At 53.1% G+C, this 25641-nt stretch overlaps 4 protein-coding genes and 1 long non-coding RNA gene across 10 annotated transcripts; 2 read left to right on the top strand and 3 right to left on the bottom strand.

The window, feature by feature from the left end:
* Positions 1-509: 509 nt before the first annotated feature.
* On the top strand, positions 510-6096 carry B4GALT3 (beta-1,4-galactosyltransferase 3). Of its 3 annotated transcripts, XM_074188146.1 has the most exons (8): positions 510-686; positions 1020-1141; positions 1484-1757; positions 2260-2495; positions 3148-3338; positions 3511-3633; positions 5159-5263; positions 5360-6096. In XM_074188146.1, the coding sequence occupies exons 3-8, from the start codon at positions 1496-1498 to the stop codon at positions 5622-5624; spliced, it is 1182 nt and encodes a 393-aa protein (XP_074044247.1). In that variant the 5' UTR covers positions 510-686; positions 1020-1141; positions 1484-1495; the 3' UTR covers positions 5625-6096. The 3 variants fall into 3 exon arrangements, with proteins under 3 accessions (XP_074044247.1, XP_074044246.1, XP_074044249.1); XM_074188145.1 differs by lacking the exons at positions 510-686; positions 1020-1141 and adding an exon at positions 1144-1219; XM_074188148.1 differs by lacking the exons at positions 510-686; positions 1020-1141 and adding an exon at positions 1150-1204.
* A 103-nt stretch (positions 6097-6199) lies between these two features.
* PPOX (protoporphyrinogen oxidase) lies at positions 6200-10382 on the bottom strand. Of its 3 annotated transcripts, XM_074188142.1 has the most exons (13): positions 10331-10382; positions 9892-9985; positions 9673-9807; positions 9444-9559; positions 8943-9075; positions 8542-8686; positions 8254-8441; positions 7699-7759; positions 7407-7525; positions 7019-7129; positions 6612-6761; positions 6496-6538; positions 6200-6414 (listed from the first exon to the last, which is right to left on the bottom strand). In XM_074188142.1, exons 2-13 carry the CDS (start codon positions 9976-9978, stop codon positions 6272-6274), a joined length of 1431 nt encoding a protein of 476 aa, XP_074044243.1. In that variant the 5' UTR covers positions 9979-9985; positions 10331-10382; the 3' UTR covers positions 6200-6271. The 3 variants fall into 3 exon arrangements, with proteins under 3 accessions (XP_074044243.1, XP_074044244.1, XP_074044245.1); XM_074188143.1 differs by lacking the exon at positions 9892-9985; XM_074188144.1 differs by lacking the exons at positions 8943-9075; positions 9444-9559; positions 9673-9807; positions 9892-9985; positions 10331-10382 and adding an exon at positions 8782-8861.
* A 298-nt stretch (positions 10383-10680) lies between these two features.
* Positions 10681-16067, top strand: LOC141488231 (uncharacterized). The gene is made up of 3 exons (XR_012468618.1): positions 10681-11035; positions 11490-11938; positions 12322-16067. It is a non-coding gene; the product is annotated as an uncharacterized LOC141488231 (long non-coding RNA).
* On the bottom strand, positions 10985-17051 carry USP21 (ubiquitin specific peptidase 21). Of its 2 annotated transcripts, XM_074188140.1 has the most exons (14): positions 16866-17051; positions 15933-16538; positions 15320-15379; positions 15064-15187; positions 14452-14563; positions 14071-14226; positions 13619-13648; positions 13403-13467; positions 13088-13191; positions 12516-12602; positions 12183-12261; positions 11792-11899; positions 11568-11682; positions 10985-11371 (listed from the first exon to the last, which is right to left on the bottom strand). In XM_074188140.1, the coding sequence occupies exons 2-14, from the start codon at positions 16515-16517 to the stop codon at positions 11281-11283; spliced, it is 1716 nt and encodes a 571-aa protein (XP_074044241.1). In that variant the 5' UTR covers positions 16518-16538; positions 16866-17051; the 3' UTR covers positions 10985-11280. The 2 variants fall into 2 exon arrangements, with proteins under 2 accessions (XP_074044241.1, XP_074044242.1); XM_074188141.1 differs by lacking the exon at positions 13619-13648 and having other exon boundaries at positions 10989-11371; positions 16866-17049.
* A 2931-nt stretch (positions 17052-19982) lies between these two features.
* UFC1 (ubiquitin-fold modifier conjugating enzyme 1) lies at positions 19983-25415 on the bottom strand. The gene is made up of 6 exons (XM_074188139.1): positions 24972-25415; positions 21433-21500; positions 21108-21171; positions 20865-20941; positions 20594-20684; positions 19983-20398 (listed from the first exon to the last, which is right to left on the bottom strand). Exons 1-6 carry the CDS (start codon positions 25092-25094, stop codon positions 20327-20329), a joined length of 495 nt encoding a protein of 164 aa, XP_074044240.1. The 5' UTR covers positions 25095-25415; the 3' UTR covers positions 19983-20326.
* Positions 25416-25641: the final 226 nt, after the last annotated feature.

The following is a 25641-nucleotide window of genomic DNA, read 5'->3' as shown; positions in this document are numbered from 1 at the left end:
CGCTTCTTTAGCCCTTGTTTGTTCCTGGACTCTCCTCCAATCTCAAGATCTGAAAGACTTCTTCCTTCCTCCCCCTCGTTACGTGACGTCCGAGCCGGTCGTGCAGATCTGCAGACCCCTGGGTACCTTTTCAAGGGAAATTCATAATGCATATGATGCTGACGCTTTCATTTCCAATCTGGAGCCATGCATAGCCGCACCGTGAACAGAAACTCTTAGGCGTCCTCGACAATTTACAAGAATCCTGAGAGCCCGAAATTCAAACCCGGCTTCGCTCTAATCTTGCCCCGGAACTGGCTTCCTTCCGTGGCCTCAACTGTAAAAGGAGGCGAAGCCCCACCCGCCTCCCCGGGGGAAGGCCAAGGTCAAGGGAGGCTGGCGCTTCCGGAGCGAGGGCCCTTCGGACGTTCCCCGCGGCGCAGCTCCCGCGCTTCCGCTCCCCTCCGGGACTTCCGGGGCGGGGCCGCTCCCGCCGCCCCGCGCCCCCTGACCTCTGCCCTCCCAGGCCCCGCCCCGCCGGGCCTCAGGTCCCCGGAAGGCAGGCTCCGCCCCCCACCCCCAGCCCTCTTCCAAGATGGCGGTGGCGGCTGTCCCCCGGCTCTTCGGGCGGTGAAGGGGGCCACGAGAGGAGGCCCGGGATCGGGGATCGGCGGCGCCGAGGAAGGGGGCCGGGGTCCGGATCCGAGGTGGGGAGCGGAGGGCGACGCGGCCCTGGAGCCGGAGGGGCGGCGAAGGGCAGGGCCCCCCGGGATGCGCGGCCCCCGGAGCCCCCCGAGGGTCGCCCCGTCCTCCCGGGCGGCCGCGCCCCAGAAGCGGCCACCCCGCGGGGGAGGGCGCCCGGCCCCTCCCCCACTCGCCCCCGTACCCCGAGGAGCCAAGGGGCCCCGGAGGCCGCCCTCCCCCCCCCGCCGCGGCGGCCCGCCGGGGGAGTGGGGTCGGGGTGCCCGTCGGGGCGGGACTGGGCGGAACGCCCGGCCCGGAGCCGGCAGCCAAGCCCCCGCCCCTCTCTTCCTCCGCAGATGGAGAGAACTTTATTTTCTCCTCCTTCCCACCTTCCCAACCCTCAATGATGCCTCAGAGAGCCGCCCCTCCGGACCCCCCTGGACCCCCCACGGCCCTTGAAGCCGCAGCCTGAAGCCAGGTGAGCCCCTTCCTCCCCGGCAGCGGGAGTGACCCCAGCTGTCCAGAAGCGCCTCCACAGCCGGTAGGGATGGCACAGGTAGAATTCCCGAGTTTGGGCTTAGGGACAGAAAGTGTCGGCAGGGTGTGGTGGGGAAGCCGAGCCTGGGCAGGAAACAGCTGAAGGCTCTGCCTGGCCTTACCTGAGTTTTCCCTTTTCACCTTAGCCTCCGCGCCTGTCACTCTGAATGCCTCTTCTCATCCCACTGCTCCTGTACGCTCTCCTTGACCTACCTGGTTTCCCCTAACTCCCCCTGCCTCCCCCCTCTTATCTCAGACTCCATCTCTTTCTCTCCATTTCTAGTCACATTCCAGGATGTTTCGGCGGATTCTAGATCGGCCTTGCACGCTGGCCTTGCTTGTGGGCTCCCAGCTGGCTGTCATGATGTACCTGTCCCTTGGTGGTTTCCGTAGCCTTGGTGCTCTGTTTGGTCGAGATCCAGGTCCCACCTTCGATTATTCTCGACCCCATGATGTCTATACCAACCTCAGTCGCCTGCCTGGGGCCCCTCCTGCCCCAGGGGCTCCTTCAGGTCCAGAGGCTTTGCCCTACTGTCCTGAGCGCTCTCCCCTCCTAGGTGAGCTAAAAAGGGGAGAACTTACAGAGGAGACCAAAGAGCACTGGGGTTGGGGGGGCAGGTAGGGGAGAAATGATTGAGTAGCATGGAGAATTGGGTCTTGGAAGGATGAGGTCCAATAGGAGGTCTGAGGGTGGCTAAATTTAGTCCTGATGGAATTCATTGTGCTCCTTTTCCTGCCTTGGGTTTAATCATGTTTTCAACCCTGGAAAGTTTTCCCTTCACAGGTAATCCTGAATCTGTAGGTCTCAGCATTTGTTCAGTAACTTTCCTGCCTCCCATATTTGCCCTCACAACCAGCTGTACCTTTGGCTAGAGAGAAGAACCCTGTTAAGTCAGGAAATCAGAAATTAGAAGGAACTTCTGAGTTTAAGAGTCAAACTCTCGGCTTGATGAATGTCTGTCCTATTTTAAGATTCTCTAGAACCTTTCTGGAATTTTAGACCCAAAGCAAGATGAGTTGTCAGCTTCTCTGACCTTATTATTATTCCCCTTCGAACAGTGGGTCCTTTGTCAGTGTCCTTCAGCCCCGTGCCATCAATGGCACAAATTCTGGAGAGGAACCCTCGAGTAGAGCTAGGAGGGCGCTACCATCCAGGGGACTGTGAGCCTCGTTCTCGAACCGCCATCATAGTGCCGCATCGGGCTCGGGAGCCCCATCTCCGCCTGCTACTCTACCACCTACATCCTTTTCTGCAGCGTCAGCAGCTTGCCTATGGCATCTATGTCATCCATCAGGTACCCTCCCAGATGTTCCATCATACTTGATGTAGGCAGTATATTCAGTAGGTCATCCCAGCTTTATTTCTGTTTAGCATTTACTTTTACTTGTGGGCTTATTTGAGAAGCAGTGTCAGGCTAATAGTATTGGCCAGCCAGGGGCCGCCAGAATGCCCAGAGCACCCGGTCTGAAGTCAGGAAAGACTCACTGTCCTGAGTTCAAATCCAGCCTCATATCCTTCATGGCTGGGGGCTCTGACAAGTCATTTAACCCAGTTTGTCTCAGTTACCTCATTGTAAAATGAACTGAAGAAGGAAATGACCATTCCAGTATCTTTGCCAAGAAAACCTTAAATGGAATCAGGAAGAGTAGGACATGACTGAAAACTGGTTATACCACAATGTGGTGAAACATCCCAGTATTTGTTTTCTTTTACCAAATTGTAGTCAGTTTGTATATAGTACCCCTACTGCTGCTTCATATTTCATATGAGGGCAGTGAAATTTAATCAGATATAACTCCCAGAAGGGAGAATAAAACGGTGCTCCTCAGTGTCCACTATTGGCCCGTTTCTTTTATCATCTTTCTCGGGGTAATTTTATCTTTTCATTGGCCTTCTTTGTTTTCTGTTTTCACTCCCTCCAATGATGCCCTTCCGTTGTTTCTCAGGCTGGAAACGGAACATTTAACAGGGCAAAGCTGCTGAATGTGGGAGTTCGGGAGGCCCTTCGTGATGAAGAGTGGGATTGCCTATTTCTTCATGATGTGGACTTGCTGCCTGAAAACGATCACAATCTATATGTCTGTGACCCTGGAGGTCCTCGACATGTCGCTGTTGCCATGAACAAGTTTGGATATAGGTATGGTTTTGGTGTTTTTTTTTTTAATGATTGGGGATAAGAAGGAAGTCTAGAAGCAGCAGAGATACCTGCACTATGATTTGGGATGGGGGCCGAGGGAAGCAGAAAACAAGATTTGGTTGGGCAAGGGATGTTTTACCTTAGAACTATATAAGAATCTGTTTCCTTCTAGCCTCCCATACCCCCAGTACTTTGGAGGAGTCTCAGCTCTTACTCCAGATCAGTACTTGAAGATGAATGGCTTCCCCAATGAGTATTGGGGTTGGGGTGGAGAAGATGACGATATTGCCACCAGGTTAGATTGACTGTGACCCCTGGACACCCAATATCTAGTACTCTTGAGTCCTAGCCCCCTAAGACCATCACTCCCCTCCCCTACCCCCCCCCCGACTTGCTTCTAGTTCACCTGGACTCTTGAGGTCACTTCTCTCCTTCCTTGCCCTTCCCCCATTCATTCCCTCTGGGCCTGACTTGCTCATTGTGCTTCTTCATTGCCTTTCTTTTGCTCCTTGTGTTTCCAGTTCTGGCTGATTTTGTGCCTGTAATCGAACTACATCCCTCTAGAGCTAGGAAGGGACTCTTAAGGTCATTTAATTTAGCCCTCTTGCTTTTTGTGGAGGGATGGGCAGGATCAGGTCTGCCCTGTTTTGAAAACTACAGATGGACATATTAAAGGGGCTTATTGTTTTAAAAGTTTTTAGTTTCTATTATATTTATAATGATATCGTCTTGTCTGTTAAAAATCACATTGCTAGGTTGACCTTTAGCTTTTTCTGTCATCTGTTTCCTGCTCACATGTGGTAGGAGAGCATTAATGGACTATGTACTCCCTTGCCTGGATTCATTTCTTCTTCTCTTTGATGCCCTTCAGACACTTTAGAGTCCAGAGGACAGAATTTTATTACTGCTTTTATTACCTAGTTGCCCTTCCTGCACCCTTGAACTTCTAAAAGTTCTCTTATGCAGGTCACTAATCAGGATATGCCTCATAGCTCCAACCCATGCCAAAATTTAGGCCCTGTGACTGGTTCTGTAGTTCTGAGCATTTGCCTTTCTTTTCCCACCTGGCCTTTTTCAGGAGTCAAGAGCAGCTCCTGGTTTCTGGGAGCCTTTTAGAAATGAGGGCAAGGGGTTGAGCAGTAATACCTGCCAGACCCTTAGGGTGCCTTAGCATTCATGGAATTGTCATTTTCTTTTACTGACCTCCTACTCATTCTGAACACATACTCCCTTTGCTAGTTTTTTGGCCATGATCATAGATTTATCTAAAATACTCAGTAGTTTCCTACTTAGCTATTGTCAGTATTTCCTTCTCTCCCATACCTGGTTGTCTTGTTTCTCTATTCCCAGCCCAATGTAAAGTGGCAGGGCAGCTAGGTATGTGCTGGAGAATGCCAGGTCAGAAAGCAGGAAGACCCAAGTTCAAACCAGGCCTCAGAAACTTCTTAGCTGAGTGACCCTGGGCAAGTCACTTAACCCTGCTTGCCTCAGTTTCCTCATCTGTAAAATGAGCTGCAGAAGGAAATGACAAACCTTCCATTATCTTTGCCAAGAAAACTCCCAAATGGGGGGGGGGGGGGCAGCTAGGTGGCTTAATGGATAGAGCACCAGTCCTGGAGTCGGGAGTACCTGAGTTCAAATCCGGCCTCAGACACTTAACAGTTACCTAGCTGTGTGGCCTTGGGCAAGCCACTTCACCCTATTATTGCCTTGCAAAAACCTAAAAAAAAAAAATCCCAAATGGGCCACAGATAGCTAGGCAAGACTGAACAATATGGGTTGGCAGCTCTATACCCTTCTAAAGTCATGTTCTCTACCAGGGTTCGTCTAGCTGGGATGAAGATCTCTCGACCACCCATCTCTGTGGGACACTACAAGATGGTGAAACACCGAGGGGACAAGGGAAATGAAGAAAACCCCCACAGGTAAGGACTGAGGGTTGGAGAAGTTGGAAGTTCCAGCTTTGTTCATTATTTCCCTTTATCCTTCAGGTGTTTCAGCTCTTTACTTCTGACCCCCAGGTTTGACCTCTTGATCCGGACACAACGTTCATGGACACAGGATGGGATGAACTCACTGACATACCGCTTGCTGGCTCGAGAATTGGGTCCACTTTATACCAATATTACTGCAGACATTGGGGTTGATCCCCGTGGTCCCCGGCCTCCCTCAGGTCCCAAATTCCCACCTGGTTCCTCTCAGGCCTTTCGTCACGAAATGCTACAGCGCCGGCCCCCAGCACGGCCTGGTCCTCTGCCTCCTGCCAACCACACTGGTTCCCACTGACAAGCCCTCATCTCATTTGAGACTAGAGGGAATGTGTCCTCTCCTAGTCCCCTTTCACTGCTGCCTAAGGGGGTTACCTCTGCTGTGCTGGAGCTGGGCTCCTGCGGCCCTGGAGGGCCCTCCTTCTGAGTCCCCCAAGAAAGGACACATGACTGTGATTCATGGACATCTTCCACATAACGCTGACTCTCCTTCTGTGGGAGTACCCTGCCACTAGAGTAGGAGTAGGTTTGGGCCCTAGGTTCTCCTACTCCCTCCTCACCCCCACCCCCAAAAGAGGGCTCAGGGATGACCCTCCTCCCTGGGCTCCTGTGAATATTTATTTTATTTATGGCCCCTGGGGGAATGTGTCAGGTGGGAAGGGCATGATCTCTTCCCTTTGGGATTCTCTTCTGGGGTGTCTCTCCCCGCCAGGTCTGTCTGGGAACCCCAGAATTTTTATATATTTTCTAATAAAGGACTCTGTCATGTCTCTCCTTTGCTCTTCTCTAACTCATCTACCAAGGTTTTAGACCTGTTCCCTCTGCCTCTCTTCGGCAGGCACTGGAAGCTGACAGGGAAAAATGAGCAGCCACTTGCAATTAGAACAATTTATTAAGTCTTGGCAAGAGCCCCTGACCTGCAGGGTAAAGAAAAAAGGCTGAAGGTCAGTGGTCAAAATTAGTGTTCAAGACATGAGCAGCAGCCCGACGCCCACTCTCGATGCAGTCATTGACTGAAACACCTTCATAAGATGCTCCGGCTAGGCTCAGAGGCAGTTGATGGTTGCCCAGAAATTGGGCAGCTGCCTCTGGAAAAGATAGAGGCAAATGTCATAGTTGAATTTTCCTTATCCTTTATCACCATGTCTCCCCCTTTCCCTACAACTTACCTAGTCTCTGCCAGTGGCCTAAAGTATACTGTGGAATGCAGCTCTGAGGAGAGAAGATCAAGAGGTTAGGGGTGGCTTCCTAGTCCTCTCCCCTTTACCCCTCTACCCTAACTTACTTTGTGTAGGCTGACCAGGCTTTGAGTTGGTGGCTCTTTTAGCCCCAACTGTGTGGCAACTGCTTCCTGGGCTTCTTGTTGGAATAGCTTCTGAGGTAACTCGTGCCCTGCATCCTCCAGTGCTTGCAGCCAAGCTCCCCCCAGCATCACCTGGGCATCAGAAATAACTGAGTTGCCTATCTCCCCATGATACAACCTAAGTTCTCTAATCACAGAAGGGATGGTCATTTGGGTTAGGCTCATGACAGGTTAAGTTTTTTGTTGTTTAAAAAAAATCACATAAGTCTGAACTGAATTGCCCACAAGTAAGTAGCAGAGGGGAGAACTAATTCAGGTCTTTTCCTTAGGTAGTCTGACTTCAAACACCCTTTATTGCCTGACAGCCCCCAGTAAGAACACTTTCTCACCGTCACTCTAAGGCTGGAATGGCACCCATCCTGTTCAGGGAAGGCAACAGAATCATATACGATTCCCAATACACCAGGGTCTTCAGAAGATGGTACCAGGTGTCCAAAACCCTGGGAAAAGGGCAAGGATGTCAGTGAAGCAATCTCAGACATGCCCATGTTTTTTTTGTTTGTATGTTTTGGGGTTTTGGTTTTTTTTTAGATTTTTCAAGGCAATGGGGTTAAGTGGCTTGTCCAAGGCCACTCGGTTAGGTAATTATTAAGTGTCTGAGGTCGCATTTGAACCCAGGTACTCCTGACTCCTGGGCCTGTGCTTTATCCACTGCACCACCTAGCCACCCCCCCACCATGTTTTCTTATTCCAAAGTTCCTCCTTGTTTCCTCTTACCTGGACAGGCAGATGAACCCCCTGATACTGCAAATTCACCACAGCCACAGATACAGCTCGAATAGGGGCTAGGGCCTGGGCCAGAGGTGCTGCCTCAGAGGGAAGTAGCTCACTTAGCACTGGAAGGAGAGAGACACATGGTCATCGGCCCTTTACTCTAAGGAAGAGCTCCCACCCACCAATCCCTGGAAAGATAGAAAAGATAATAAAAGGTTTATTCCTCAATCCCGCCCCAGAGTGTGGAGAACACTGCCCCCTACCACCCAGGGGGTGTACCCGCTCACCCCACTACCTGCAGCAGGGACAGCACTAATGATGTGATCAGCCTCCAGGTTGCTATCTTCCAGAGATACCTGAGAGAGACCAGAAGATAGATCAGAGGTGTAGCTCAGCTTTTTTTTGGGGGGGGGTGTAGAGAAAGATCTGTACTCTATGGCAACACCCTTCCTACATGTTCATCTTCCCTCACAAATAGCATATTCTAATGTTCACAGACATCCCTGCACATTGCAAAGAGGATGGATGCCTCTTACTGAAACTTGCAGTGAAACCTGGAGCACCTGATGTTCTCACAAGCACCCTTCCATCCTAGAGTACATCAAAGTTAAGCAGGCGGTTTAACAGCTATTCATAGCTTATCGGTCAGGGATCACACCAAAGAAAGAGATACATCTAAGTTGAGGTCAATAGGGACTAAAAGTATTCTCTGCCCTACCATGTAAGTCTCCTGAGCAAGGAGACAGACCCAATGAGAAAGAGACATAGCCAGTCAGCCCCAAGAACCATTTTTATATTTTTATGTTTACATTTTATATTTATAACCATTTATATCTAGAACCATTTTTACCTGCCATCGACCTCCCTGGAAGTTGAGTCCACAAACTGCCTGACCCTTTAGAATGTCGACTCCTTGATGAATCAGATAGGTGCCCAAGGTCTCAGGCAGTGTCTCCAGCCCTCCCCGAAGAGACCATTGACTCCATCGCTCAGCTCTGGCCTGACTGATCAGAGGTGAATCTAGCTGGGGGCTCTGCCCTAGAGAAGTGAGGGAACATATGTCACCATTTTCCCCAGCTTCTCCTTCAGCTACTGGCTCCAAATCCACCAATCATTCCTTGGGGCTGCACCTCCTCACCTGCACCCAGCAGCAACCCCAGAAGAATAGATCGATGACTCTGTTCAGCCTGAAAGAGACTGGGGAAACAGGAGCGGACACTGAGAACTCTACTATCTCCTGCAAATACTCCTCGACAAAGACTGTCCATGGCGATGGACGCCACCTTCAGAAAAAGACAAGAATGGAAACGGCATTAGACCTCTGGTTCTGTGGGGCTTTGCACCTTCCCGAACAGAAGGGCTAGGAAAGAAGGTTCACCTCCAGTTTAAGGCTTTTTGGTTCTCCATGGGAGAGGTGTGCAGTGGGGAAATGTTTCCAGTGCCTTTGGGGTGCTTGAATGCTACACAGTAGGGATGCTGACCTGGCCTCAGGTTTAGTTGCAGAAAAGAGAATTTTAGAGAGCTCTATAGCAGGGTCACCTCTGGTCCCAGACGCCTCTCTGCAAAGCTGTGCACAGTCTCGTCAGCTTCCGCGCCCCTTGGAGTCATCAGCTCACGGAGCCCGGTCCAGAACAGTGGCTTGGTAAAAGGTGGGGCCGGAAGGAAGAGTCCCCTGTTTTTCAAGGGAGGGAAGAGTTCAGGAGGAAGAAGGGTCAGCTGGGAAGGGTCCCTCTGAACCGCGGAGTATTCATTAATTCTGCAGCAGGAGGGTTTGCTACACCAGGATGGCTGATAGGAGAGAAATCAAGGAATTTGAGGCTAAAGAAGCATCCTTAAGGGACAGCTAGGTGGCGCAGTGGACAGAGCACCGGCCTGGAGTCAGGAGGATCTGAGTTCAAATCTAACCTCAGACACTTAATAATGACCTAGCTGCATGACCTTGGGCAAGCCACTTAACCCCATTGCCTTACTTTAAAAAAAAACCTACTTGAAACAGGAGCAGGGGAGGGGTACAGAAGGAAGTAGAGGGGCGAAGCCTACCTGAGGCCAGTGGGCAGGGGGTGCAGGGTGCCCCCCACGTACAGGAAGCGGTTTTGAGCAGCAGGATGGTTCCCGGGAACCGGTAACACGGCAGAGTCCAGGCCAAGCTCGGAGACCTGTCCTCAACACACCCGGCCCGCCCAGAGGCCGAGCAGTCAGAGGGGCGTGGGGCCGGGGGTCTGGGGGGATCGGCCCGGAAGCCCCTCCCCGCTCCCGCTAACCCCCTCACCATGAGCAGGGTCCTGGCCCCCAGCTCTCCGGCCGGGCGGATGCCTCGGGGTCCCAGCTCGAAGACGGCGCCGTCCTCCTGTCGGACAGACCGGATCCAGCCCCCGAGGCGCGGGCTGCCCTCGATCAGGACCACCTGGGGAGGCGGGGGGCGTCAGAGCGGAGCCCCGGGCAGGGGTCCGGGGGGCCGGGCGGGGGGCGGGGGGCGGGGGGCGCTCACCTTGGGCGGCCGCGGGGCCCGGCTCAGGTGGAAGCAGGCGGCCAAGCCGCTGATGCCGCCGCCCAGCACGGCCACGGTCCGGGCCATCGGGAGCCTGCGGGGAGGGAGAGAGGCGGCGGCTGAGGGCGGCCCGGGCGGCCCGGCCCCGGCCCCCGGCCCCGGCCCCGGCCCGGCCCCGGCCCCCGGCCCCGGCCCCCGCCCCGACCCCGACTCCGGCCCCGGCCCCCACCCCGGCCCCGGGCCCCACCCCCGGCCCCGGCCCCGACTCCGGCCCCGGCCCCCACACCGGCCCCGGCCCCGGCCCCGGCCCCCGCCCCGACCCCGACTCCGGCCCCCACACCGGCCCCGGTCCCGGCCCCGGCCCCCGGCCCCGACCCCGGCTCCGATCCCGACTCCGGCCCCGGCCCCGGCCCCGGGCCGCCCGCAGCCCCAGACTCACCGGCAGGAGCTGCGGGACGGAATGAGCGGGGGCGGCGCGGGGGGCCGGGGGGGGGGGGGGGGGCGGCCCCGCCCCCAAGCCGCGGTCCCGGGGCAGATAAGGGCCGCGCCCGCGCTATCGGAGGCCGCAGGAGCCGAGCCGCGGCGGGCCCCAGCAGGGCGGGCCCGGGCCTCCCTCTCCCAGCGCGCCCCGCCAGGCCCTTCCGGCTCGCCGTCACGTCCTCCCGGAGGCTCGCTCCGGGGCGCGGCCCTTCGGCGGGCTCGGATTGGTGGGAGTCAGGACGCCCTCCGCGACCTCCGCCAATGAGAGGCCGAGGCACCGGCCTCCTCCCCCCCAGGGAGCGGGGCCAGCCCGCGGCCGCCTTTAACCCCTGGGTGGCCGGGCGCGCCCCGGGAGAGCCAGGGGCCGGGGCGGGGCGGGCCCGGGGGACGGGGCGCGGGGCGCGTAGCGGCGGAGCTCGGGCCGCCGAGGCCGGGACCGCGGGGAGCGGGCTCCATAAACAGGCGGCTGATGTTAGCAACGGGCCGGGCCTGCGGGAGCCCCGGCGCCCGGCAACCAAGCCCGTGTTTGTCCCCGGGGCGGAGGGGAAGGACGCAGGCCCCGCCCCCCCCGGGGCTGCAGGACCCCCGGAGCCCCCGCTCGCCCCTCCGGGCCGCCGACAGACACTTGGGAGTTCTTTTTTCCTATTAAATTTATTCACAAAAAGTGAGACCGCGGCGGGACGGGGGCTGTACACGGGCAGGAGGTCGGGGGGCTCTGTACACGGGGCTGGGGGCGGGGAAGCCCCCAGGTGGGGGGTTGTTTCTGTTTCTCTTTTAATAAAAAAAATACAGGGGAGACAGCCCCTCCCAGATTAAAAAGACACAAAAATAGACGTCTCTGAGGTAAGTGGGAGGCCTGGGGTTCACGGGCATCGAGAGGGCTTCACAGGTCCCGGGACTCGGAGGGTCTCACAGGCACCGCGCCGGCTCCGCCATCAGCTGGTAGAACAGCACGTAGCCCTCGCTCGAGGCCACCTGGTTTTCACTGACAGGGGAGACACTGCAGGGGGAGGGGAGGGGGCGCTGATTCCGGGGGCTCGAGGGTCCGGCTCCCCAGGATCGGGGAGGGCACAGTCCCGGCCACAGAAACCCACCCCCTTCCCCTCCTTCCCACTTAGTGGCTCCCGTTCCGGCCTTGCGAGTCAGACAGGTGTTGGGGACATTGTGGGACGAGAATGAAAGGGGGCCGTCCTCACCGAGAGTCGTTGTAGACATGCCAACCAGTCTGGCCCCGACACAGGGCCGTGTAGTGGCCGTAGTGGACGCTGCCCGAGTGGTTGCAGAGGGCGTACAGCTGGTACACAGGGCTCCCTGTGGAATTAAGGCCATGTAAGTCCCTCCCCGGGCTGCGGCCCCAGCACCAGGGTCCCAGGCGTTCCTCCTCTGCTGGCTTCCCTCTCCACCACCCGGGCACACTTACCAGCTTTATCGCTGGCAAAGTCCCCTAGGCTCAGTCGCTGCAGGGGGAAGTCGACACCAACAGAGCTTTTTTTAATAGAGCCTCGAGAAGCAGAAAACCGATTCAGGTCTAAGCACCAGTTAAGGAAGATGAGTGAAAGGAAACCAGGTGGGAAGTTGGCAGACTAAAGTCACTGGCTCTCCATGAGAAGCAGCTACTGGGGGGTCATGCACTGCCCCCACCCCAAGCAAGACCAGCCCCACACTTCACACCCTCCTTCTCTTAGGGCAGGCCCTCCAACCTCAAAGAGTATTGGAAGGGTCCAGGGAGAGAGTGTCTCCAGGAGCACTAGAAGCCGGGTGGTGGGTGAGGGGGAGGGCACAAGTGGAGAGGTCATTCCAGGGCAGGATACGAAGCACAAGGATCCGGGGGAATCTCTGCACAGTTAGCTTTTTGGTGCTTCGGGTTCTCTGCCGACATCTATCACAAACCTGCATGGGAATTGAAGTTAACGATTTCTAAACATTCAAATCTTCTCCCTTTATTTTCAGATTGTTTTGTGCCCTCCATTTACTTGGTATCCAATGATCTTGTCCCTCAAGCCCACCTGAACAGAGGGACTTTTATGATGCCTGCCCTCCCTCCCCACCATGAACTAGGAAAGCCATTTCTCAATCATTCACTAAGCACAGTAACATAAGGTTTCCAGCTTATGGCCCTGTCTCCCTCCTCCACTTCGACATACCGGGGCATTCTCTGACTCCAATTCTTCCTCCTTGGTGAAAAGGCTGAAACAATCCCGAAGAGATACCTTCCCCCCAGCAAACCCTTTCTGAAGAAAAACGGAAACAGTGTCCACATCACCTCAATTTGACCATCTCCAACCCAGGACTCGGCCAAGATGCTACACATCAGGTACTCTTCCCCCAGGAGGCTAACCCCCCATTACTCCCAAATCTAGAGTAATAAATTTAGCAAAATTTCAAGGATGTATAGTTGAAAGTGCAATAAGGTTAGAGACAGTCAGATGCCTAGTCATCATTACCATAGATGACAGAAAGGAAAAAACAAAACAAAACCCAAGATAACAGGCTGGGAATGGACTCCATTAGGTCACAGACCTTCTGGTCTACTCATCACCTAAATCTAGGCAGCTAGGTAGTTTGATGGATAGAGCACCAGCCCTGGAGTCAGGAGGACCTGAGTTCAAATTCAGCCTCAAACAATAATTGCCCAGCTATGTGAACTTGGGCAATCAACTCAACCCCATTCCCTTAAACAAACAAATAAATAAAAAAAATCTTCCTGAACACTCACCTTAGGGATAGGCAGGGACAGGTCACAAAAAACCTCAAAGGTAGTGGAGCGATACCCACAGGCCTGGCACTTGAGGCAACTTTTCAACTGGCCAACGAACAGGTCTAGCATACAAGAAGATGAATTTTAGCCCTTATGCTCTGTTCTACCAGTCCCCCCCACTCCACTTCTAATGCTAATCTTTGCCCCTCCCCCAGTGTTTTATACTGCCCATCTTTTCCCCATTTCTCTGGTATATATTAGTCCTTTCAGCCCCCCATCCCCACTTCTCCACCTCATCCCTAATATGTTCTCCCATTTGCCATATCTTCATACCCACTATTTTGCTGTCCTCTCGATCCAAATAGCGTTTCCACATTAGATTGGCTCGCTCATCATCACTGTCATAGATCATGAAAAACAGTCCTGAGGCCCCAGGAAGATGGTACCAGCCTCAGGCTACCCTCTCTCTCTCCCTAGAACAGTCCCCACTCTTAGCTGCCCCCCAGGTGAGCCTTGTGCTCTTTTCTCCCTTCTTCCTTCTTCACTAACCTTGTAGGAGGTAAGGGCATTACGGAACGTCTCATAGGTCAAGGAAGATGAAAACAAAGATAAAGACATGAACACACAAAGAGAGAGAAAGAGAAGGCTTTTCTTCTGTTTTCCATTTCTTCTACCCCACTTCTCATGTGTGGGAACCTTTTTTTTCCCTTCTTCCCCTTTTACCATGCTAAGACTACTCCCTTTCCCTAAAATCTTCAGTCAGGGAAACTCCCAATTCTCCCCTTAATTCCTTTCTGTAACACCCACCTTCTCCCCAATTCATTCCACCCCAGCCTCCTTCCCAAATCATTTCTGAATTCCCGTCTCCTCCCCAGCTTGAGGAAGGATCACTTCTAACCCTGTAAACCCAAGACTAATGAGCTTACGTACAGAAAATACAGACTTAATAGGAAGGAAGGAAGGAATGGGAATCAGGGCAAGAGAGAAGGTTCTCCCCTTACCTCAGCTCAGGCTCTTCAAGGAGGGCACCCCCTCGTCGGGGTAGAGAGGGAGCTGTGGTATCAGCCAAGATGGGTGGGGCACGGCGGCCCCTCCGGTTGATCTCTAGATGTAGCCGTTCCATGAGGAGCTTCAGGAACTCCTGGGCATCCTGCTGGCTGTAGCCAAACAGTGACTGGTGGACACAGACTCTATCCTCCCTGTCCCCCTTCCCCAGACAGCATCCCACACCTGGATAAGGATTATCTACAGTTTCATGAGTGACATCTTAAGAATCCTCCTATCCTACACCTCTGCTTAGGGATACCCTGCCCTGTCCCACCCCTACCCGTCATTGACCTGGCCAAGGGAAAGTTCTTCCTCCTACCAGACCAGACCCCCACCTGTATCCGGAGAAGGAAGGGACATATTTCTGGAAGACAGTGCGGAAACGTGTAGGGTTCACAGCTTCACAGGAGTCAGGGTGCCACAGAGCTCCCAGCACATCTGCAAAGGCTGTTATGGGATGAGGGACAAAGGTGAACCACTGAGGAGGGAGATGGAAAAGGGGCACAGGAGGAAAGAAGTTGTCTTTTGGGGATTAATGGACGTTATGGTGAGGGTAGGTATGTGTGTATTTGTTGATAAAAGTAGTATCAAGAGAAGTTTTCAAAGATTGGAGAATTTGGGGTGGAATGAGCCAAGGGACTACTGGACTAGGAATGAGAAGACCTGTATTATTCTAAAGCTGGTTCAGCCACTTACTAATTGGGTGATCTTGGGAAAAGTCATTTAATCTCTCTGAGCCTCAGTTTTCTCATCTGTAAAATGGGGATAATACCTGCTCTACCGACCTCACAGGAATTTCGTGAGGAATCAAATGAGGTAAGTTATGAACACAATTTTTAAAACTTAATTATATTCATCACATATAAACTAAAAATATGTATTAAAACAAGTCAATAATAAGGAAAATAATGAGACCGCAGGGATCCAATCAGGGTACGTTCCCCTACCTTCAGTAAGTTCTTGCTGGGCCCGGCCCCCACCGGGCACCTCTTGCCGAAAGTCTCTCCGAAGACAAAAGTCCCGAAGTGGCCTCGTGCTGCTCAGACACTGTAGGACGGCGTTCAGGAAGCACTGCCGAACACCCAGGTCCTCCAGTCAGACCCACCTCCAGAAAAGGTGAGTACCTGCTCCGCCTCCTCTCAAGTCCTCAGCTGTGCCACCCTCCTCCCCTTCGTCCTGCCGCCTGGGATGGAGAACACTCACCGTGTTACCCAGGTTCCGGAGGCCAACATGGCCAGAGCCCAAGAGCAGCGTGTGGTGAGCCTAGGAAAAGAGGACACAGCTAAGCTGGAGCCCACAGGGAGCTCTCGGGTCTCCTGTTCCGACCTCTGACTTCTTCTCCACCCCTACCTCGCTGGCCAGGAGAAGTATGCCCAGGACAGCCGTGTGCACCACTGACTCTGCCATCGCCGCCCCACCTCCTGGCCCGGGGCCCTTCTGCCCGGCCAGTCTCCGCCGCAGTTGGCGGGGCAGCTCCCCTAGCACCGGCATCACTTCCCAGTTGCCCCCTGCCTCCACCCTCCTGCCCCCGTGGCCCCCGGCTGCCCCCGTGGCAGATGCCCTGGCTGCCCCGGCTCCGGCTCCGCTTCCTTCAGCGAGCTCGGCACTAGCTTACTCAGCTGTCCCAGGCTGGCCCCGCGTGAGCCCCAGAGATTAATTAGCCACAAGCCGAGAGATGGGGGGCCCCTGGGGATCGCGGGGCGCAGGGGCTTGGAGGAGAAGCTCAAATGGCTAAAGGGACCCCCAGGGGCTGACGGGCGGGGGCGCTGAGGGGCCTCCGGGGCCCAGCCAGGGGGCGTCCCGGGGGGCTGCTCACCATCTTGTCGTCGGCGTGGAGGGCCTCCAGGGGCCGGGCGGCCGTGAGGAAGGGGCCGTGGCTGGGCGGGGGCTCCGCCTGGATGGTGATGAGGGTGGGGGGCCCCGCGAAGCCGCCCAGCCGGCGCAGGGAGGTGCTGCGCCTCAGCGCGGGGGGCTCGGGCCGCAGCGCCAGGCGGCTCAGCGCGGCCCCCAGCTCGGCGCAGCCCCGGTGCCCGCCCAGGGCGCCCACGGGCCGCAGGTCCCCGCTGCTCACCGACTTGGAGCGCGCCAGGTTGGTGCGGGCCGGCAGGGGCAGCGCCAGGGCGGGCGGCGGGGAGCCGGGCAGCGGCAGCCCGTGGTCGGCGCGCAGGGGGCCCCGGGGCCGCGGCGCCGCGCTCCGGCCCCGGCCCAGCTCCAGCTTCTTGAACCTGTCCTCGGGGGGCCCGGGCCGGGGGGGCAGCGGCCGCAGCAGGGGGTGGGGCGGCGGCGCGGGGCTGCGGCGCTCCTTGCTCCGGGCCCGGGAGCCGGCGGGGAGCTTGGCGGCCCGGGGCTGGCCGGGCTGTTCTCGGGCCCGGCCCAGGCGGTGCTCCGAGGCCTGGGGCATGGCGGAGGCCCGGGGCGGGCCCTGGCGGGAGAGGGGAGGGTCAGCCGGGGCGGCGGCCCCCCGGGCCCCGCTCCCGCCCCGGGCCCCGCGGCCCCGCCCCCGGAGGGGGCCCCCCCCCCCGGGCAGCGCCCCCCGGCCCGGCGTGCGGCCCCCTCCCCCTCCCGGCCCGGGCCCGGCGTGCAGCCTCCCACCGGGGCCCCCAGCCCGGCCCCGGCCGGCGCCGCCCTCCCCCGACGCCCCGGCCCCGGGGCTCCGGCCGCCCTCCCCGCCCCCCCCCCCCCCCCGGCCCCCCGGGGCTGGGGGGCAGCTTCGCCCCACCCCTCCCCCCCGCGGCGCCTCCGCCTGTACCTGTCCCCAGCGAGGCGGCAGGGGGCCAGGCGGGCCCGGGCCCCAGCTCAGGGCCACCCCCTCCTGCCCCAGAGAACCCCCCCCGCGGGCCCGGCCGCTGGCCCTGCAGCCGCCGAGGCCGCTCCCGCCGCGGGCGCCGCCGCCATCTTTGTTCCTCCCGCCCGGCGCCCGGGCCCGAGCTTCACCCGCACCGAGGGCGCCTGCGCAGCGCAGCATTGGGCCGCCCCGCCCCCTCCGCGGCGCCCGCGGCGCCCCGCCCCCTGCGTCGCGCGGCAGGTGCCATGGAAACGCCGCCAGCTGTAGCCGCCGGGCCCGGGGCCGGTCTCCGGGGCACAGGGGAGCGAGGCGGGCCGCCAGGAGGGGCCGGGGCCGGCCCGGGCCTGGTCCCCCGCCCAGCCGGCCGCCGCAGCGGGGCCCGGCCCGGCCCAGGCGCCGTCCTCGGGCCCAGCTCCCGCCGCCGCAAGGTCCTGCGCTCCGCTCGGACGCGGCGACGAGAACGACCCAGAAGCTACCATTCTGCCAGGGGCGGGAGAGGGGCTCGCGGCTGGTGGGCCCGCTGTGTCTGCTGCGGCTCCCCCTCCCCGCCGCCTGTCGGGTGCCAGCGGCCCCCCGGGCCCGGCCCCGGCCCCGGCCCCGGCCCGGCCCCCGCCCCCTCCCGGGCCGCAGGAGCCGGCCAGCCGTGTGAGGACGCGCCTGCCTGGCCGCGGGGGCTCCCGGCAGGACCGGGGACCGCACCGAGCAGGTGCCGCGTTCCCCGCGGCTGGGCCCTCACACGCGTCTGACCAAATGCCGTCGCTTGCGCCCATCTAGTCCTAAAAGGCATCGGCTCCGTGTCCGATCGGTCAGCCACTGCAGCTTTTGTTCGTGGGCTTTCTCTTCGTGTTTGAGCTCCTTAGGGTATGGGCCAGAGGGTGCTGAACAAGGCCCTACATCCCGCAGCCATCCCCAGGCCTACCGTTTTCCCCAGTCACCTTTTCCAGTGTGATGGCTAGGAAGTGAAGCCTTAGTATAACTGGGATTTCTCCTTAGGATTTGGAACACTACCAAATGGTTGTTAATGGTTTGCATTTCTTTTGCCTGTAAGTGAAAAATCAATGAAGGTTCCAGAGCATAAAAACACATACCACACTCTCACCACAGAAAAGCCAGGATTTTCATAGTGTACATTATCAGCTGCAATGATCATGTTTTCGCTTAAACGTTTTTCTAAAAGGAGAGAGGTTTAAATGGGAGGGAAAGGGGTGAAATACTGTGAAATAAAGACAAAGGCATCAATAAAATGTCTATTTTTAATTGCTTGTTCATGTTCTTTGACTATTTGGGAAGGTCGTTCCCATGTATTTGTATGTGTTCTCTAGCTCTTTAGAAACAACTATAATCAGAAATATTTAACAATGCCCCCCTTTTTTTTGGAAACCACACTGATTTTGGTCCTGCAAAAACCTATTACGCTGGGGCAGCTAGTGGATAAAGCACCAGCCTTGGAGTCAGGAGTACTTGGGTTCAAATCCAGTCTCAGACACTTAATAATGACCTAGCTGTGTGGCCTTGGGCAAGCCACTTAACCCTGTTTGCCTTGCCAAAAACCTAAAAAAAAAAAAACTATTAGGTTACATGATTTCTACAACAAATTGAAGAGGGAACTTCAGGTTCAGTATTTTTGAACACAAAAAAAAGTCATCTAGGGTGAAATAATAGGGTGAATAAAAACAATTTAAACTTTTTATCAAGGTAGTTATGTTATAGGAGTATACTTATAGTCTGATTAAAAGTTTCAATATGCTACATGCTCTTCTACACTCCCTGGAACTCTGAGATGCATATTGGGAGATGGGCTTTTTTTATAAAACAAATATAGGAGCTATTTGGGATTCAAAAATGAAACTTTTGGAATGTTTGATCTATTTTATTTCATTTACTATCCTGTAAGGTGCACACATGCACACACACACACACACACACACACACACACACGCATATTTTAAGGGGGACAATTTTGGGATGTGATATGGATATTTTGGTCATAGTACTTGTATTAAATGGTGAGGCTTTGATTTAAATCTTTCATTGTATTATGATTTCCTTTTAGATTTATTTTACTAAGTGAAACTTGTTAAATCTTTCAAAAAATAGAAAAATAATTTGAAAAGGAGGTGGGAGCATCAGAGAAGGCTTTATAAAGACAATGGCAGGGGCAGCTAGGTGGCATGCAATAGATAGAGCACTAAACCTAGAATCAGCAGTAACTGAGTTCAAATCCAGCCTCAGACACTAAGCTGTATGGCCTTGCAAAAAAACAAAAACCTGAATATAAAGACAATGACATCTGAGTGAACTCAGACTTTTCTTTTTCTCATGTATCTCCTTCCTCTCTTCCTCCCCCACCTTCCACAGTGAGGCAAAAGGGAAACTACCCTTATAACCATACTTAACCAAGCAAAACAAATTTCCACATTAGCAACATTCAAATAAATGTTTCAATCTGTAAGGTCCCTTAGGAGGCGAGTTGTATATGTCATCACTGATGAGTCCCTCTGGTTGGTCACAAATTGATCAGAGTTCTCAAATCTTTCAAAATTGTATTTACAGTGTTGCTGTAATGTTCTGTTCACTCTCCATCTGTGCCTTCCTTGTGTTTCTTTGAGACCATTCCCTTTAAATAGCATTCTGTACATATACCATAATACCGTCAAGCCATTTCCCAACTGTTGGTCATTTTCTTTGTTTCAGCAGTTTGCCACCACTGAAAAACTGCTATCTGTGTGTGTGTGTGTAGCCCTTTTTTCTACCAGATATGGCATCTTGAAGTTTTTCTAAAGAAGGATTTTAATAGATTTAGAAGGAGTGCATTTTACGCATGGGGAAGGTTTGCACAAATGTGGAGAAAACAATGATTTTGAACAGTTAATAAGTCTATTGTGCCTAGAATGTAGACTATGAGAAAATAAAGTGTTAAGATTGATGTAGTTTTAAGAGAGTGAAGAACCTAAATACCAGGTTGAAAACTTTGTATTCTCTTAGAGGCAGCCACTACAAGCTTGCTCACTTCATGTGCCCTCCATTTCTCCTCCTTCTGTCCTTCCTCTTCCTCAAGCAGAAATGAATGAGACACAGGAGCCAGGGGAAGCAGCTTTTATTCGAGGAGGACATAGCAGAAGAGGGATGCAAATTTTCATGTTGCATCTCTCCAGGATCCTCACATCTTTTCAAGGAATAGGAAAGAGGTGGAATCATGGTCCCAATGTCTGCTCAGCCCTGTCTCCAAGTGATGCCAGACTATGAGTCCCAGCATATAGTAGGGAAAAAATTCATTTGTAGCAATGCAACCCAGAGGCCTAGTCACTGCAACTTCATGGCAAAAGGCAGAGAAGGCTCAATGTTATCAGTTGGGCAGATGAAGGTGGGTGGTGCATGGCTAAAGGAGGCAAAAGCCAAGTCCATCAGAAGTTCAGGCAGAGGCATTACTTCTCTTTGTGCTGGATCACCCCCTTCTGGATCAGATCTGGGATCTCCACTGCCAGCCAAGGGCCCAACTAGAGAAGAAGGAATCCATAGAAATTTCACTGTGTACTTTGGCCCTCACAGAAATTCTGATCTTGAGATTCTTTGGGGAAATCTAGCAACATTTCCAACCCCTTGTAACTCTCAGCTACCTTTCTGGCCTCTACCCCAACACCTATTTTTATATATGGTATCTACAAATAAAGATCTCCACATGCCATACTTACCCCTAAAGCCATGAGATGAGCCAGTCCAAACTTGGGCACATTTCTAGCCCACAAGGGTTTAAAGTGTTCCGTTAGGCATATTTTGCCACCCCTGAGGGGGAGAAAAAGAAAGAACACTCAAGACTGTTCAACGACAGGATCTAACAGCAACTGAAAAAGAAATGGAATGTCCTTCCCTGCCTGGTAAATTAAGTCAATAAAGGCCCATCACTGCCCGGCCCATCCTAGATGAAGCTCTCCCAACATCTCCCATCACCAGTTCAGTCCCAACCTATACATCTTTGCCGTCTTTCCATCCAGTTCAGGGACAGCAATCTCTGGTGCAGTAGAGGGATATGTGATCGGGATCTAGAAGAATAAAAGAATGACATGCGACCTTCCCCATGCAGGGTTTTGTAACCCTGGCCATGGAGCTAGCCATGCCTTCATTATCATTAGCCCAGGAGGCTAGCTTGCATGTTAAGGGTTCCCCTATTTTTCCCCACCACCACATTTTCTATCCCACCACACTCACATCAAACTCGAGGTCAAACTCATACTTAAGGAGATCATGGATGTACCAGCATTTTCCAAACCATCTGAAATAAATTCCAAGATTTCAGACCCACTTCTCTTCCCCTCTTTCCTACCCATATCAAAGATTGAGCTATAAATGTGGAAAAAGTAGTGTGGGGTAATAGGGAAACTGGAAATCTGGGAGCTGTGCCTGCAGCATTACCCAAGCACTGAATTGATTGGAAAGGAGGGGGAGAGCCCTCATAGGAGATTTGGGGTGTCAAACCCCTAAACCTATCCACTAATTCACCCTTACCCCACCCTTCCCCAGAAACCATGCCTACCGGGTCCCTTCCTTGTTGGACTCCAGTCGAAACCAGTCATTGTCTGCATTCTTGTTATTTTCCACATACTAAAGGTACAGAAGGATCATAGGGTCAGAGTCTTAAAAAGCTGGAAAGCCCTTCAAAGGTCATCTAGTCCAACCCATACCCTGTTGAGATAGTTACAAAATTACCAACAAATAGTCATACAGCTTTCACTTGATAATCTTCAGCAAAGGGAAACTTGAAAACGAGGCATCTTGGAGGGAAGAGAATTCTCCTCTCACCTTGGAGAAATGTGACCATGTGGCCTCTCAGTATAGCCTAACTCTTCCTGGTCTTGACCTAGGTCACCTTTGACCATACCAAAGCTGAGGGCCTACACAGATATGGGTTGATTTTCCATCAGAACAGATCACTGGGAATTTGCAACATGATTTCCACTCAGTCAAGGTGTGAGTCCTAGTTCTTCTACTCAAAAGCTATATATGACCATGAACAAGTCACTCAATAATTTGATTTACAGACTCAACATTTATACACTGGAGATAGTACCATTTAAAACACTTCATTTTGAGGAATAAATGAGAAAATGCTCAAAAATGCTCACTAAAAATATGAGTTACTGCCTCCCTTGCCCTGCCCGTCTACTATCAAAGAGGTGCTCCTTGTAGGGCAAAATAGATACCTCTTTGAAGAAACCAAAAGATCCTCCAATACCCAGACCAGTATCAGCAAAAAGATTAGGTTCTGCAAATGACAAAAGTTTCCTGGCAGCTATGTAAGCCAAGTATTGCCCAAGTTTTAGAATCTGTTTTTCACAAAAATGTGTTGAAAGAGTAGAAAATTAAGCAGTGTGCCTGAGGTAAAGTAACTATTAAGTGGCAATGCTAGAATTTAAACTCGGTATTACCTGGTCAATCTGGGCCCTCCCCACCATAAGACAAGGGATTCATAAATTTCCACTACACATTTTCACTCAAACAGACAATTTCATCTGGAGAGTTGGAGAAGTTAAATGGAAAATTTAGAGATATCTACAACTGCTTAAAACTTTTAGAATTCTCAGAGCAAAAGGTTCTTTCCATGAAATCTACTTTAAGAACCAATTAATATTAAGGGCATACTATATGTCAGACCCTCTGCTAAGTACTAGGAGATTAAGAAAAAAAAAGGAAAAAGACAGTCTCTCTTCTCCAGGAACCCACAAACTAATAGGCAAATAAGTAAAAACAAATTATATCTAGGATAAAGTAGAAATAATAACCAGAGAGAAGGCACTACAGTTAAGAGGAAATTGGGAAAACTTTCCTGTAGAAGGAAGAATTTTAGTTGGAGCTTGAAGGAAGTCAGGAAGTGTAGATAAGATGGGATAACATTCCATGCAAGAATAGCCTGAATTTCAGATGAATAAATTAAGGCTATCCACAGTCATATGAAAAAATGTTCTAAATCATGATTGATTGGACAAATGCAAATTAAAACAACTCAGAAATACCACCTCACACCAATCAAATTGACCAATAAGACAAAAAAAAGGAAAATGATCCATGTTAAAGGGGATATGGGAAAACTAGGACACTGGTACACTGTTGGTGGAATTGTGAACTGATACAACCCTTCTGGAGAGAAATTTGTATTTGTGCCCAAAGGGAAATAAAACTGTCCATAACCTTTGATATAGCAATACCACTACTAGGTCTGTTTTTCAAAGAGATCATAAAAAATAGAGGGGAAAGGCCTGTATGTATAAAAATATCTATAGCAGCTCTTTTTTTTTTAGCAGTTCTTTTCATAGTGGCAAAGAATTGGAAATTGAAGAGATGCTCACCAACTGAGGAATGGCAGAACAAATTGTGGCATATGAACGTCATGGAATACTATTGTTCTATAAGGAATCCTGAATGGGAGGAAAGTTTGGAAATATTTCCATAAACTGATGCTGAGTGAAATGAGCAGAATAAGAACATTGTGTATATCAACAGCAAGACTGTATGATAAGAAACTGTGATATACAACTCTTCTCAGCAATACAGTAATCAAAAATAATTGCAAAAAAGTTATGATGGAAAATACTATCCACAATCAGAGGGAAAAAAAATAAGGTAGTCTGAACAGACCAAAGCATACTGTTTTTAATTTTTTTAATTTATATTTTTTCTCTCATAGTTTTTTCCTTTTGTTCTGATTTTTCTTTTACATGACTAATATGAATGTAGAACTTTTTTACAATATCTTACCAAAAAACTGTTAAAAACGATCTTTACATGTAATTGGAAAAAATAAAAATCACATTAAAATACAGGCTATTTCTAACTGCTCAGTCAGAAGATAGAGTATTTTGTTTAAAAAGCCACAAGGAGGCTAATGTCACTTAGATGAGGAGTATGTGGATGGATGTAGGGAACATGAAGATTGGAGAGGGGAAGAGAAAGTATAAAGAGCTTTGGCTGCCAAATCGAGAATGTCATATTTGATTGTGGAGGTAACAACGGAATCACTGGAATTGATTAAGAGTGCCGTGGTCAGACCTCCACTTTAGGAGGAAAACTTTGGCAGCTGAGTGCAGGAACAACCCACCAGCAAGCTTTGGCGACATTAGGATCCTGACAGATGAAGCCACACAGCTGTCTGGGCCCTCTATACAGTACCAGCTGCCTTCCTGTTGTGACTAGTGAAAAGCCCAAGTTCAATAGATCTTATTTATGTTTAAGGCATTGAGTTGCTGAGAATTAAAAGAGAAAAAATGAGAGTTTCTGCCCTCAAGAAGCTTCCAGTTTACTGAGAATGAAATCCCTGACGTGGGGAGGGAAACCATACCCGGGGGCCTTAGTTAAGGAGACCTTGAGTCTTTAAGGAAGCGGGGATGAAGACGGGGTGGCTTCCCCGACCACCCCAGGCTGGGAGCCCGGCGGGATCGGGGGGCTCGGCCGGGCACCCGGCTCTGTGGAGGCTGTGACGTCACTGACTATAAACACTGGGCCCCGCGGGGCTCGGGCCGGGGGGCGTCCGGGGCACAGGCCGCCTGGCACGGCGCCAGGGCTCCAGGAGGGTATGGAGGGGTCAAGGAGGAGGGGGCCGCGCCCAGCGAGGAAATGGGAGGCACGGAGCCCGGGGGCCGGGCGTCTCGGCCAAGCTAAAGGGGCGGGGCGGCTGGTTCAAATCCACCCTCAGGCACTTCATAATTACCTAGCTGGGTGGCCTGGCAAAAACCTAAAAAAAGTATAAATTAATAATAATAACAATAACAATAACAATAATAACAATAATAATAATCTAGCTGTGTGGCCTTGGCAAGCCACTCAACCCCACTTTCCTTGCAAAGACCTACAAAAAAAGAACGATTACGACATACTAAAGGGGCCCGGGTCCGGGGTGGGGGCTTTCTCCGCCACTTTGCCTATTTCCCTCAAACCGCAGCATCTCGGGGATGTGGGGGCGGGGGGGGGGGCCGCAAGAGAGAGAAACCGGAAGCCGCTTCCGCCCGGAGCCTATTCCCGAAGAACCCAGCTGTCCACTTCCCCCTCCCCCACCCCGACGACCGAGGACGCGTCACCAACCCGGATGAGCGCCTGGTACTCCTCCTTGAGTCGCTGCACCCACAGCTCCCGGTCCCGGGGCCCGGCGTTGGTTTTCAGCACCGGGATCTCGGACACGACACGCCGGGTGGCCTCGTCCGCCATCTTGGATCAGGGCACAGAGCGACCCGGAAGCATTCCCCTCTTTGGCCTCCTTAACCTCATCCTCTTTACCAAGGGAAGCTAGAACGCCATTGGGCAGTTTGATCCTCGTTCGAATGCACTGTGCTTTGCAGACACGTACGTGTCCTTCCCCCGCTGGCCCGTAGTGGAACGTGAACCCAAACAAAAGGTATTTTCACAGCGGCTTCTGATGGAGGTCACTAAAAATGACGCACGACTTCCGCTCATGCGCGGTGAGCAAGAGGTAGACCGCTTCACCCGACGCCTAGCGTACGTGGCAGGGTCAGGACTTTTCGACCATTTAATTTCATCTCTGGAACCCAAGTTCCCACGATTTATCCCAGAAAATTTATCCGGCGCCCACCCCAAGCGGAAAATGTTGCTCCCCGGCGGCCCGGCCAAGCCGAGCATGCGCGACCTCTCGGGTCGGCGAGGGGCGGAGCCGGACTCAGCCAGCCAATCAGCGCTCGCCCAGCGCCCGCGCAGCCGGGCCTGGCGCCCAAACGAGCGCACGTGGCCCCGCTAGCGG

The sequence above is a fragment of the Macrotis lagotis genome, chromosome 5 (assembly GCF_037893015.1).
Source record: "Macrotis lagotis isolate mMagLag1 chromosome 5, bilby.v1.9.chrom.fasta, whole genome shotgun sequence".
Classification (NCBI taxonomy): domain Eukaryota; kingdom Metazoa; phylum Chordata; class Mammalia; order Peramelemorphia; family Peramelidae; genus Macrotis; species Macrotis lagotis.
This window is presented reverse-complemented; position numbering and strand designations above follow the sequence as displayed.